This window comes from Marmota marmota, unplaced genomic scaffold, assembly GCF_001458135.2.
Source record: "Marmota marmota marmota unplaced genomic scaffold, marMar, whole genome shotgun sequence".
Lineage (NCBI taxonomy): Eukaryota > Metazoa > Chordata > Mammalia > Rodentia > Sciuridae > Marmota > Marmota marmota.
This window is the reverse complement of record NW_026000211.1, coordinates 12199681-12214623: the sequence shown is the minus strand read 5'-3', so window position 1 is coordinate 12214623 and position 14943 is coordinate 12199681. Positions and strand designations below refer to the sequence as shown.

The window sequence follows — 14943 nt, the reverse complement described above, 5'->3', positions numbered from 1 at the left end:
AAGGAAAGAAGGAAGGAAGGAAGGAAGGAAGGAAGGAAGGAAGGAAGGAAGGAAGGAAGGAAGATGAGCGTGCTCAGAACAAAGTTGAAAGCTTAGGCAAAGAAGTCAATCCAGGAAAGTAGGTTGTAGGTACTGGGAAAGAGTGCCTGGGCCTCCAGCCCCAGTCATGGAGGGTAGCCAGCCAACTGCTGGCCCCAACTCAGAGAACTGCACTGGTGTGGTCCTACTCTTAGCTGGCTCTTGGACTGGAATCTCAGGCCTCGGTGTCCTGCTCTGCACAATAAAACACAAGCACTGGTTGTCTTTCTCAGGCATCTTCTGCTTTTTACATTTTGTTAATTCTCGAAGCCTCTTGGGAAACTTGGGACTGCGATAGAGTGGATTTTGTTACACATTCCCAAGCTCATTCACATAGTTTTAGCGTTATATTTTACATACACAAAGGCATGCTAAAATGGACTATGAAAGTTGTACTCAGAAATGTACAGCGAAGGGTATCATGGTTTGGGGAAAGGCCAGCTGGCTCTGCTGCAGGGGAATGGGCCAGTCTGGGAATAACTGGAAGCTCAAATTAGATCTACCCACAGAGCCCAGCAAAAGCCAGGGATAGTACAGTGTGCTGAGAAGTCCAGGATAACAGGCTGAACATGGCAATGGTGTCACTTTTGGCCCATGAGAAGCTTGCCCGGTGTGGAGATGAGGGGAAGAAGCCTAGAGGCCTGAGGACTCCAACAATGCAGGATCCACAGACCAAATTGGGTAGTTTTCTGGAAGAGTGGAACTTCAGTCAACTAATGGGGCTCAGCAGCAAACCCCCCCCCCCAGCCCAGCCCAGCCTAAGCTTCCTCCTGGGGCCTGGACAGATGTCCAGTTAGTGGAACTGAGCCAAGAAAGTTCAACAAACATGAATCAAGTCTCTTCTGAGCAAGAGACAGATGTGGAGATTGCCTGCCCTCTACTGATGTCCTTGAGGGACAGTAGACCAACAGCAAGCAGATTGCTGTGTGGACCAGCCAGGCTTGCTCCAGGGACCCATCTAGAGAAGCCCTTCAGAGGCTGCAGACCAAGTGGAGCCTCAGGCTTTCTTTGGTCCTGCTCTTCAGAGGGACAGTGTTATGATGGTGCTGTTCAAAGGAGGATGAGGAACAGCCTTCGCCACGGTCTCTTGAGCCTGCACCACAGACTGAGAATAACACACCAAACCACAAACCTTTGCCTTATGTCCACGAGGCTGGGAAACATCTCTCAGAGGACCTCCAACGGGAAACCGTTTCCCCTAAGTCCACAAGTGGGGTTGCTCAATCAATGTTGAATAAAAATATCTGCTTGACTAGAGATGAGCAAGTTCCATGGGAGACAGATACATTTTCAATGTACTGTTTCAAATAAATGATTCATAGTGTTCAAAAAGATAATGTGACATCTCTGTCCCATCTTTGTCTCTCATCCGTACAGTGGCCACCTCAATAGATAACCATAACTGCTGGTTTCTTTAAAGGTGTTTCCCTCCAACTGGCAAAATCTTCTTAGGGCCCTGACACGTGTCAGGAACAGATCACTGCCTCCGTCCTCCTAGTGGAGGCTGGTTGGATAAAAGGAGGGAGAGAGGCTGCCTTCACACTGTGGAGCATTTGTGACCAAAGACCAAAGGACAGGTGTGAAAAGTTTTCACAATGACTGATCACGTGCTGGTCACTGCTGGGCCATCTCAGGCCGAGTGCTGTGGCAGCCTTTTCTTGGGGCTGCTGGAGTCAAGGGTGAGAACTTGGTGTGTTCTCTGAGGCTCTCACACCTTCACAAGCTCCAACCCCAGTGTCAAGGGTTGCCAGCCTCCACCACCAGGCTCAGGGAGGCCATGTACTTTATAAAAGTGCCCAGAGAGGGAAGGACGGTGCTCAAGTTCACAAAGTCAGGGCGGGGTGAACCCGATGTTTTCATTAGTCTGGGTTACAAGGTGGAGGTTGGAGGGGGCTGGGGAGCCTATTCCGGGGTAGACCTGAGGTCTGCTAGTGAGTGACTAAAGAGTACAGTATTTGAGGTTTTCTCCCCAAAAAACTATGTTTGTTTAAGTTCTTTTTTTTCCCCCCTCAACCATAAAGCAGAATGTTTCCTCAAGTTCACCTGTGAAAGCCAAATCTTTATACATACAGATAATTTTTCAGGGAAAGCCAGACATGCTGCAGAGCCCGCAAGCTAATTTGTTTGATTTGTGTGCCGAATCTGGAAGAAGAGAATAAGGCACAGGGGCCGCTTTGGCAAACTCTGTGGGTGTCAAATCCACTGTACCTATAGACATGAGGACTTCCTGCTGCTGTCCCCCAACCTTCCTCAGGCCAGTCCTTGTCATAGACCATCATCATCCAGTGGAACTAACTGTAGATAACTGACTTCATATGTATCAAACAGGTCAAATTGGAGTTGCTATAATCACATGAGTGGCAAAGTTTTCAGAGTCTCACAAAGAGTCCCTTCCAGACTTCCTTTCCCTCTGCTCCTACTGTGGCCCCCCAAAATCTCCTTGTGGAGGATGGGGTTGTGGCTCAGCAGTAGAGCACTTGCCTTGTATGTGTGAGACCCTGGGTTTGATCCTCAACACCACATACAAATACATGAATAAAATAAAGGTATTAAAAAAAAAAGCTTTAAAAAATGTCCTTGGAACCTCACTACTATATTCTCAACACCTAGAATATCCCCAGCACACCTCTGGTACTCACTAATGCATAACTCTAGGGCTTCACCTGCCCAATTGTCTAATTTTAAAGCAACAAGATCTTCAGTCTAGGAAGATGATGTGATTTATCCAAAGACCCAGCTGACAGCAGCGGAGTTGAGAGAAGGAACCCGGTCCTTGGACTCTCATTCCTAGACCCTCTGTGCTCTACCAGTGCTTCCCAACTGGCTTCACCAGACCCTTCGGTTGAACACATGGGATGAATGCACAAGGCCACTCACAGCAGAAGGTGATTGGCCCAACCCATTCATGACCAGCGCACAGGCTGGGGTGCTCTGCTGCAGACATTCTCGCACATTCTCACGACGACCTCTCTGATCGGGCCTCAAAAGAAAGCGCTTACTCTTGACAATACCTGGGAGGAGTTACTTTCCTCTAGGAGTTAAAGTATCTGCAGTATTCCAAAACAAAGGTCCGTTAAGGACTTTGGCTCTTTGTCTCCATGAGTCTGCACACACATGGCCTCTAGACCTGCTGTTAGATCTTTTCTCCTTGTTAGCAAAAGGACTGGAAATAGGAGTTGGTTAAGATCAAGCCAAGTATCCACCCAGAGCCAAATGCTACACACAGGACCTGCAGGAGCCCCAGACCTGCACCAGGTCCTCCCTGGTTAGTCTGTGAACACAAAGGCCCTATTCACAAAAGGGGACTCTGAAATGTGAGTAGGTGTTGTTTAAAAAGTCTCTGAAAGAACCATTAACATGCTGAGTCAGGCTCCCTCTGAATTAATTTTAAATGGCTTTAACTCATTTGGGGCGCTAGTATTCATGACGAAGCAGTCCAGAGTACAGCCTGGTTCAACCAAACTCCTGGAAGCTTTGGAAGGAGGCCTGTGGTCCTATCAGTCAGTGGTTGGGTAGGACAAGGAGGATCGGGGAGTGATCGGCCAGGGTCTGTAAACCACAGAGGCCCCATGTGGAGGAACCTTCTTCAAAAGAGTTTGCTGCTATTAGAATCAAAGATTTTCACCACATTTTAAAGCTTTACCCACTACCCTAACCACTCCTGGCTTCAGGGAGGGAGTTTCTAGCAGCTGAACACCATATAATAAGAACGCCCTCTTGTCGCCATGGAGGCCAAGAGAAACACACTTTTTGAAAAGTGGCACTTCAGTGTAGAGAGGTCTGTTGATAGGAGCTGAAATAATGATGTGCCAAGAGACATTATTTTTGTAAATACTTACAACACATCTTTTTCTCGGGGCCTGATCTGGTTAGACCTCTTTATGGCTTCTGTTCCTGGATACCTCCCCTCCCCAGCCCGCTCCCTTAGGCAGCTAATTCAGGGCCCATTATAGAGACTATGGTTTTCGGTAGGGAAATGGAAGGCTGTTTAGGTGTCTCTGGGAAGTAAGTGTAAAAATTTAGACAAAAGTTCATGCAGATGAGAAGGCACATTTTAATTGTGTATCTGTAAGAAATATTCTCTACCAGCTGTGTGACAGAGAGGTAGGAAGTGCATAGACTGTGGTCCTTTGGGACCTGAGGATCAATTTCACTCCTTTTCATGGTTATTCTACATGTTTCTGGACTTCTCTTTTAAGAGACTCTCTATTACCCTAAAGGGCTAACTCCTGATGAATATCTTACTCAACTTGAAATATATTCTGATGAAAAATTATTTTCTCAAATAAATCTTACTTAGGCTGGTCCTGGTGGTGCACACTTGTAATCCCAGCAGCTATGGAAGCTGACGCAAGAGGATCACGAATTCAAAGCCAGCCTCAGCAACTTTGTGAGGCCCTGAGCAACTCAGCAAGATCCTGTCTCTAAAGAAAATATTAAAAAGGGCTGGGGATGTGGTCCAGTGGTTAAGCACCCCTGGGTTCAATCCCAGTACCAAAATAAATAAAAATAAAAAATAAATCTCACTGAAACAAATAACCCTTCAAACTTTCCCATTTCTTCAAGCTTCTGCATATCTTGCGGTCTGGGGAAGGTTTCAAGCCCCCTTTTATTTCTTTCATATTCACTCCTCAGTCAATCAGCAAGTCCTAACTCAAAGGTGCTCTTCAAATTCAACTCTTCCTCTTCCCTCCAAAAACATGCTGGAGTGTTTGAAGTGGAAGAGGAGGGCAGGAGGAACTTGAACTGTCCTTGGTTCAGCTTTCAAAGTCTTCCATCATGTTTATTTTTTTCATTCTTTTTGTTGCTGTCGTTATTGTTGTTGCTATTTTATAAACTCATCTCTCCGTAGCCCGCCAGCCCACACCCAAATGGTGAATGGGTTTAACACCTCTTTTGTCTTGTTAAGATACACTTCTCTTACTTTGCCTGTGCTACGTCCCCAATATCATCACAGTCTGTATTGATTTGTTTTCTTTTAATATTTGACTCAAAATGCATCTACTAAAAATCTTTCCGATCATTTTCAAGAGTTAATTCGAGATCTACTTCCTCCATCAAAATGGTCAATACCCTTAAAACTCACCTCATTTCTCAGTTGCAGATTCTCTCTCTGCACCATTCATTTAAATTATATAATACCCAGCTTTGAAATATCTCTTCTATTGATCTATTATCACTTCACCCTTAAATTGTTATTTGATATTTCAAGTGTTTTGAAAATCTTTTTGCCTCCCATCTAAATTTTTTAAGGACAACAAGACCTACAAGTTTCTTACAAAATCCAACTAATATCAGTTAGTGTCTGTGACACTATTACACTCTAGTTAAAAATAAATAAACCTTGGCCCTCTCTCTGGGAGGAATTGTACATGCCTGAATTTTTGGCATCAAGATTGGCAAAGTGATTTGCGTTGGCCAATGAAATGTGAGCAGGTGTGATTTGAACCAACTGGGAGCAGAAGTTTTTAAACTCTAGTATAGTGTTCTGCCATTACCCTTTTGCTTCTTCATGTGGGCTGTGTTTCTCATTTGAAGTTGCTTATTTTCAGCCTGGGTCCCAGAATGAAGAGGAAGTGGTACAGAGTTAATTACCAAGGGCCATTTATGTGAGGGAGAACTAAATTATGCTAAGTCTCAGATATAGTCTCAAATTGCTTATCTAATCTTACTGATTACATGTGTAACATGCATAGTATTAGGAATCATAATTTTATTTTATTTTTTTACTACTTAAATAAATTAAAAAAATATATTTTTTAGTTGTAGATGGATACAATACCTTTATTTTGCTTATTTATTTTTATGTGGTGCTGAAGATCTAATCCAGTGCCTCACACATGCCAGGCAAGCACTGAGCCCTTTGAACCACAACCCCAGCCCCTGAGTAATAATTTTATACAAGTCTATTGGGTGAGTTCGGCTTTCTCCATCGTACTAATAAAAAAATATTAACACTTGAAAGAAGCTGTTCAAGTCCTGAAAGTTAAAAAGTGACAAAATAGATTAAAACTGGGCCTTCTGTGGCAAATCCATAACTCTTTCCACTACACCACGTGTTCTGGGTTGAACTGCTTTGTCCCAAAAAAGGTATGTTCAAGTTCCAGTCCTCGGTAACTACCAATGTGACCCCATTCAGAAATAAGGTCTTTGCAGACATAATTAAGATGAGTCATTAGAGTGGAACCAAATCAATATGGCTGGAGTCCTCAATGAAGAGGGGAAGATGTACAGATAGAGGCACACAGGAAGAAAGCCACGTGACAATGAAAGCAGAGACTGCAGTGACACATCTATAAGCCAAGGAACACCAAGGAATTGGCAGCAACCTAGAAGCTAAGAGAAAAGCATGAACCACATTCATCCTGGAGCCTTCCAAGAGAGCATGGTGCTGCTGACACCCTGATTTCAGACTTGTAGCCCGCAGAACAATCAGAATACATTTCTCTTGTCATAAGCCACCCAATTGGTAGTCCTTTGTCACGGCAGCCTTGGGAAACTGAGGCAATCATGATTGCCTGGATTTCAGGGCAGAAATCACCAGGAACTCTAGGTAAGTCTCTATATGGGGATGGAAATGGCCCATCTGAAGCCCTTCGTTCCTCCATGGGCCATCTAGTGTCACATGGTCTGTGTCCAATCTCTTTTTCTTATAAAGAGATTTTATAAGAAATCTTATAAATTTTATAAGAAATAAGTGGGGTTACAGCCCACCCAAATGACCTCATTTTACTTCATTAGAGACCCTCTCTCCTAATCCAGTCACATTCTGAGATATTAGGGTTAGCATGCTAATGGGAATTTCAGGGTGCACGGAAGTCAGACCATAATACCACCTCATGTTTTCAAATGTCTGAGGAGCTTCTCATGACGCCTGCTTGCACAGACAGGCAAACTGGGATGGAGGCTGAGAACCCAAAAGTGCCTCTGCAGGACCTTTAATGAGTCAGTCCCATTCCTACTTCTGACAGCCAGGACCACATAAAACTAGGCCTTTGCTCCCCTCTCAAAGTTCTTTGTGTTGGTTCTGAATTATCTGCCTCCTTCCTTGCTTTGCTGTTGTCTGCTCTCTTGGCCAAGGCAACCTTGCTATAGTTAGGTTCTCCTAACCCTCTTGCTGCCTCCTTATAATCAAAACTTAAAACAAAATTGAAAGACATTTTGAGATATATACGATTATTTGAACCCAGGGCCTCGCTACAACTAAAAAATAAATATTAAAAAAAAAGTGGCGGGTGGGTGGGGCCTGGTTAGTGGCATACAAGTGGTAGGAAGTGCTCGCCTACGCNATATTAAAAAAAAAGTGGCGGGTGGGTGGGGCCTGGTTGTGGCACAGTGGTAGAATGCTCGCCTAGCATGTGAGGCCCTGCCTGGGTTCGGTGGCATAAAAATAAATAAAACAAAGTGAAGATATTGTGCCCAACTACAACTAAAAAATAAATAAATATTTTTTAAAAAAAGATTATCTGACATAAAAGGCAATCACTAGTCTGGGATTATAGCTCAGTTGGTAGAGTCCTTGCCTCGCATGCACACAGGCCCTGGGTTCAACCCCAAGCGCCACAAAAAAAAAAAAAAATGGCAACCACTTTACCTAAGTGGTTCTTAATTGCTTTCACATGAGCAAAGCATAATTTTAGCTTTTTGTCTTTTTGTCTTCTCCTTATTGGTTTAGGAGTAGCTAAAATCAAAGTGATAACACTTCTCTGAAATTCTGAATGCATGAATTATTATTATAATGCTTCTTTACAATAATAAGTGTTTTGGTTTTCTGTTTGGTTTTTGAGGTACCGAGGATCCGACTCAGGGTTGCTCTACCACTGACCACATCCCCAGTTCTTTTTATTTCTTCATTTGAGACAGGGTTAGGTTGAACAGGCTGGCCTTGAGTTTGTGATCCTCCTGCCTCAGCCTCCCAAGTAGCTGAGAAGACAGACATGCCCCATCGTGCCGGGCTTACTACAATAAATTTGATTTGGAAAAGATAGGAATAAACAAACAAATTGGTGTTATACGAAAAATAGGGAAAGTAAGACAATAGAGAATGATGTCGTGATGAGAGGCTATTTTAGTTAGTGTGGTCAGAAAAGCACATCTTGGATCTTTCTGGGGAAAAAGCATTTCAGCTAGAGGAAGCAGAGAGCTCAGTGTCCTGAAGTGGGGGACACTCCTTGGCTCAGCAGGACACCAAATTGTGTAATGTGAGGCAACCTGGGGAAGAGTGGTGGAGAATAAGGTCAGAAAGGAGCTGGGTGAGTGTGTGGGGAGAGTTCTGTAAAGACTTTCAAATTTTCTTGTAGTGAAAACAGAATCCCTTGGAGGATTTGAACAGAGGAAGGACATGAATAGACACGGGTTTTATAAGGATTGTTCTGGTACTTCCAGGGGGGAACAGACTGTAGAGCACAGAAGGTAGAAGAGCCAGAGCAGGGAGAAGCTCCAGGCTTCTGGGGAGGTTTTGGACAGGTGCTAGCCATGGAGGTGGGAGAAGTAGAGGCTTTGGAATTGACCTTGACTAGGGCTGTAAGAGAAAGAAAGGTTAGAAAGACGAGGTGGAACCCATAGACGGGACCTTGCTTTGCTGTTGTCTGCTCTCTTGGCCGAGGCAACCTTGCCCATAGTTAGGTTCTCCTAACCCTCTTGCTGAAATAAGAAGAAACGGAGAAAGAGGAGGGTGTCCTGGAACTTAGGTGGGCTCTCAGGAAAGAGGAGCATGGCCTGTGCCCAATGCTGGTCCTGGGCAAGGAAATCAAATCAGAGGATGGATCCTGTCTTACTAGGAGGTCACCATAAAAACAGAAGCCTGGCTGGCTTTGGAACAAGAGGAAGGGGAGGCGAGGAAGAGAGCACACCTCTATGGGCACATCAAATATAGATCATTTATTTGAGGAGGTATCTAAATCTAAAGAAGCTAATGCACAGTGGTGAAGGTCCCCGTGTCAATGCTGATCTTGGGTTTGGAGAAGAGATGGAGCCAGAGAGGCCATCTCTCTAGCCCCTGGTCCTGTGGGTGGGTTTACGGGCACCTCTCCCTGAAACTGAATTCTGCAGAAGGCTGGGGATATAGACTTCTTTCACAGAATGATTGGTCCAGTACTTTCTATATGGATTTCCTTTGGTCCAGGTGATGACTGGTTTTAATTTAAATCAGATATTTTCTTAAAAGTAGGGGGAAAGCATACCATACTTATACCTGGTAGTCTTGTACTCCAGAAAATTAGGTCCTTGATATCTGCTAAGATTTTACATCCCAAGTAATTTCTAGGAGCATGATAGGAAATGCACTTGCACAAATATTAAGTCTGAGCCATTAACTTTCTGGTTTTTGCTTTGATGCCCATGCAGAATTAATAAAGTACCATAATTCAGGCTGGGGTCATGGCTCAATGGTAGAATGTTTGCCTAGCATGCATTAGGCCCTGGGTGTGATTCCCAGCATAGCAGAAAGAAAGAAAGAAAGAAAGAAAGAAAGAAAGAAAGAAAAAGAAAGAAAGAAAGAAAACAGAAAGCATCATTATTTAGGCTCTCCCTGCCTCCTGGACTGGTCCTGGGGAGACCTCTGTCCTGGGTCTCAGGTCACAGGCACAACATTCTGGCCACCCCAGGCAGGCATAGGTCACGGCTCAAAGCCTGCAAGAGAACCAGGCTCCAGATACCTACCCTCCCATCTCAGCTCTGAATTGACATTCTGGGGTGTCTCAAAACACTCCACCTCCATGTCTTTTATTTATTAGTTTTAAAATGTTGAGATGAGAATTATCTTATACAAAATTTATTTCAGCATATGTTCATGTCCTGGTGGATTGTTTGCCGTAAAGATAAAATTCTCCCTGCCATTCAGGACACTTATGGGCCACTTTCTCCAACTTCTTAACCAGAAGTGTTTCAGAATGTCAAACAAACGCTGCTGTCAGCCTTAGCAACACAATACTAAGCTGTGCTGCCTCCAAATATATGCAGCCTTTTCTCTTCCCCATGACTGGATCCTCCACCAATTTTATGTTAAACTTCACTAAATCAAATATGAATTTACCCCCCAAAGAGAGAATAACTTTACAAAAAGATCCACAGTTAAAACAGAAAGCATTCCAATGGCATATAAACTGTGGTTTCCCTTTTTCATACCAAGGATGAAACCCAGGGGTACTTAACCACTGAGCCACACCTCCAGCCCTTTTTGTATGTTTTTAGAGAAAAAGTCTCACTTAGTTGCTTAAGGCCTTGCTCAATTGCCCAAGGTTGGCTTTGAACTCACCATCCTCCAGCCACGGCCTCCCAAGCCACTGGGATACAGGCGTGCACCATCATGCCTGGCTAAACTGTGGTTTTATTTTTGCTAAAACTAAGTTGATCCACCCACAGCTCATCAGAAAGAGACCATATGCATAAAATTAAGACCTAATGATTTACACCATATTTGTGCTTGTTTATCCCAGCACAAATCCCACACCCAAAATGCTTCCTCATGCTACATTGATGTCCAAAGACATTCTCCTCTTCTCCGTTCTCTACAGCATTTGGGGGAACTACTCCTTGATCCTTCATGCTCGAGTTTGCACAGGCTGCCACACCATAGACGGAGTGGCTTCAACAACAGAAATTTATTTTTCACCTTGTCAATCTATATTTAGAGTCTTAGTAGGTATCTATTTCTTCTCCCTCTTCAATTTGAAGGGTGGAAGGCCTTGTTTGATGATTCGATGTCCCCAGCAATCAATTGTTTGATGGATCTTCTTGATCACTATTGGAGATTTTGTTCACATTAGTCTTAATATAAACATATTTTGAGGAAAACAACTAATGGTTTCATGTCAGTGACTAAGATGTATGTTTTCCAAGGTTCCTTACAAGTACGATTGCTGGTTTCCCATCACCATCCACATAACTTCCCTATGAAATTCTCCCTCTCAAGGAAGTTTCAGCCATTTGATAAATTTATACACAAAGGCCTATGGCCTCCCAAGAATAATGGATTAGTCTGATGATTTTGTTTTTGTTTTTGTTTTTGTTATAGAAAAATACCTGAGATTAGATAACTTTATAAAGAAAAGATGTTTATTTACCTCATAGTTCTGGAGAGTAGTAGTCCCAGATTGGGTGGCTCTATTGGTTTGGTCTCTAGTGAGAGCCTAATGGCAAATGGCATCATGGCACCATGTGGGAGAAGAAATCACATCTCCAAACAGGAAGCCAGAGAACAGTCAGGGGTCAGGTTCAGGCTTTTGTAAACAACTTGCTCTCACCAGAACTCACAGATCCCAACAGAGCTACCTTCATTCCTTCTGAGGGCAGGTCTCCCAATAACTTAGAGACCTCCCATGAGGCTCCACCTCTTCAAGGTTCCACACAATTTCCCAGCATCACCACACAAAGGACTAAGCCTCCAACACATGAACCCTTGGAAAATAAATCACATCCAAAGCACAGAAAGGGACTAGCCCTAACTTTTTAAAGTTCCCTATGCATTTCTTACTTTTAATGTCTGCATCCAATAGCATCTGGAATTCTGGCCTGATTAGGACCTGAGCAGTTCATTCCATTTTATTTTATAGCTGAGGAAACAGAGGCCCAGAGCAGTGTAATGTCCTACCAAAGTCTTCCTTGCAAAGACTCCAAGCAAGTTCTCCTAGTTCCAAGGCCAGCATTTCCCCACCCCAGTAACCCATCACTCCTCATCCTGTAGCAAAGAGAACGCCAAAGGTTTTCTGTCTTTTACACAGTGTTCATGTAATGAAGTGTGACCATAACCTCTCTTGTGAATTCTGGAGAACCCTAAAACAGCATATCTTTTGGTACCAAAAAGATCTAGTATAACAATTTTGTTGGTTCATAAAATTCTCAAATGCTCAATCCATATGTTTAAGTACAATTTCCAAAGGATATATTCTTCCTTATATTTTATTTTATTTTTTTAAAAAAGGAGTTTTTCAAAATCAGGTAGAAAAATAAGTGTGGTTATTGGGGGGAAAGAATTTAAAATTGATTCCCGAGTCTGTTCCAGGATGGTGGAGATGATTCTAGTTTCAGGCCCTGTCATCTTCTCGCCTGTAAATTCTGCCTCAAAACTGTGAGTTTGCTCAGCAGGTACAAGACAAATCACACCCAACGACGTTTGTACATAGTAAACACGAGCCTGCTAGACAAATCTGTGTACAGTATTACTTCTACAAAAAGTGGACAAGTCAATTTATATACCAAGCCGACTTTCAAATCAGATTATGCATATTTTCCATTTAAAAATATGTAGACATAACATGTACAGAGAGCTTGTGGCCTCCTCAAGTCAGCCTCGGTTTGAAAGTGAAGGGGAGATCTTTGTCAGACACTCATGGAAACTGTCCCATCAAGGGCTCTTCTCTCCTCAATAGACAATGGAAAATATCCAAAGCCTGAAAAGAAGGTGTCTCAGTGTGACAGAGACTTTGTGCAAATTATTCCTTGTGCCAATATCAGGAACGTAGATCTAAATCACAAAAGGCCGTGTCACGGGCTTGGTTTCTCTGAGGCGTTGTGATGGTCCTTTCTTTCTTACTGGAGTCTGCCTTTCTCAACTGCATTCTGTTCATTTTCCACTGCAATTGAGAAAAGCTGCACGTGGCAGTTTATGAATCCTGCCTCCCAGCGAGGCTCTGATGGACAACTGGCGTGGGGGCGGTCTGGGTGTGTGAAACTCCCTGCACGGAACTGAAGTCGGGTTGGGACATACAATTACATCTATGTGTGACCCAGCAGCCTGCAAACTGCTTCCCCACAAGGGGAGAAGCTTGCCAAGTGAGGACCAGAGAGGCTTTTGTTAATTATGTTTATCTTAGAGACTCGTTGTTTGTCTATTGGGAGAAGTTTAAAAAAAAAAAAAAAAACAAATAAATTCTTTCCTGGTGCACAGTCTGATCTCTTTCTCTTTTCCCATGTCTTCATCTCTAATTCTCCATAGGATCGCTCCCCTTTAATTTGGGGCATCAGTGTATATCATTTTTATGCAAACGTGTATATAATACCTACACGCAAAGTCAGAAATTCCAGAATTGCCATCCCCTTTCTGTTAACATCATTTCTTAGGGTCTCCTTGAGTTCTGAGTACCTAGTTCAGGGTATCAATCCATATTTCCAGACTCCTTTGGCTTTGGTGTTCTGTTGAAAGCTATAAAGACATTTCAGCCTTCTCCTCCACTTTCTGTTAACATAATTTACAAAGTTCTCCCTGGGTTCCAAGCACATAGTTAAGTTCTGCATAACCAGTAATAACAGTGCATTCTTAAAAACCTCCCTGGATAGTTTGCTAAATTCTTTCTGAGAACCTCTTGCTGGCCCTTAAAAAGATTAGCTGAAAAACAAACCAGAAGCTGGGGGTCCCACTACATGAGCAGAAAGAGGGCTACACATACTTTTGGACGGACAGAGGATCGGTTCATTGACACATTTGGAGCTCAGGCAATTCCAGACAGAGGCCACCTAAACATGACCCAAGGCAAATCCACCTTCCCCAGCCCAGGCAGTCTGGGTTAGCTGGACTTTTGTTTGTTTTCTCAAGGTTGCATTTGTTGGCTTGCTTGCTTTTTATAGATGCTGGAGGTTGAAAGGGAGGAATCTCAACTCTGCAATTCTTTTGGTCTCTATGTCATTTCACCTGACCCAAAAAAGGCAAAAGAGGAAGAAATGGCATTGCTAAGCAATACCAAAGGGTGTGACCTAAAAACGCCTCCAAGTCGCCCAGGAACTCTAGGACTTTCCTCTGAGGAGTCTCAAAGGGTCATTTTCACAGTCTAACCTGTTGGTAAACCAGCTAACATAACTCAAGGATGACAGGCACATAGCAAAGGACAGAAGGAATTTGGCACTGGCACATAGAGACCTGCCCATTTCTTGCACTTGAACTTAGAAACCCAGGGTTAGCTAGAACTTTGATTTGTGTTAACAAATAATCACTTTTTAAATCGCCCCATATCGTTGATTGCTATAGTTCTCTTTTCCACCCTGAGAATCCCAAACAGGTCCTTGGGAGAATTTGGGGGAAAAAATACAACTGTGGAGGGAGAAAAAAAATCTTAACCAAGAACAGATTCTTGTCTATCTTTGGTGTCCTGCTTGACTCTAGACCTCCCCTCCCTCCAAGAGGGTGACACAGTACTCACCAGTCATTAGGGTGTAGTAATTGGGATACGAGAGAGTAGGGAAGTCAGGAGTCAGGTAATCCACTTTTACTCCTCTGCTCACAATCTCTTGGAAACCAGGCAAGGATTCCAGAGCCTCATCGCTGATGTAGTCCCAGCGAAAACCATCCAGTAGAAACACCAGGAGCTTCCGTCGGGCAGAGGCTGGCTGAGCCAGGCTGAGCCCAAGGACCAGCAGAAGGGACCCCAGCTTCACTGCCATGCTGCCAGGAGCCTGCCAGAGCCCGGCACAGCTGTCCCCTTGCAAAGACTGAGGATGGAGAATCTGTAGCTATTCTCTCTTCTAGGGGCTGGACCTTGAGCTAGCTGCTGGCCTTCCTGAGCCAAGTTCACTTTCAAAATTTAAAGGGACAGCAACCCCTTTTAAAAACATCTCTGCTCACCCAACAAAGTCTGGAGACCCAACTCCCATCAGATAAGCTGGGTTCCCAAACAACCCAGAATTAGCACCCGAGGAGGGAATGCAGTCATTGTTTTTGGTGAATGTTCCAGAAATACATACGGAGGAATTTTAGAAGATGACAAAGTGAACACTACACAGTTGCGCTAACCAAAGGGAGGAGCCAAGGAAAGGACAATCTTTTAATTTGCTGTCCTCCCACCATCTCTGCCTGATTTAAACGTTCTGTCTGCTTCACTTACAATTTAGGAATCCAAGCCTCTTAACTTAGCACGTAAACGAGAGACAATAGAT

At 43.7% G+C, this 14943-nt stretch overlaps 1 protein-coding gene across 1 annotated transcript in view; it reads right to left on the bottom strand.

Moving 5' to 3' along the window:
• The window catches only part of Enpp6 (ectonucleotide pyrophosphatase/phosphodiesterase 6), a 109140-nt gene extending 94614 nt beyond the window's left edge, over positions 1-14526 (bottom strand). The window contains exon 1 of the mRNA XM_015486076.2: positions 14211-14526. Coding sequence (XP_015341562.1) covers positions 14211-14451 — 241 coding nt within the window. The 5' untranslated portion in view covers positions 14452-14526. The remainder of the gene's footprint in view (positions 1-14210) is intronic.
• Positions 14527-14943: the final 417 nt, after the last annotated feature.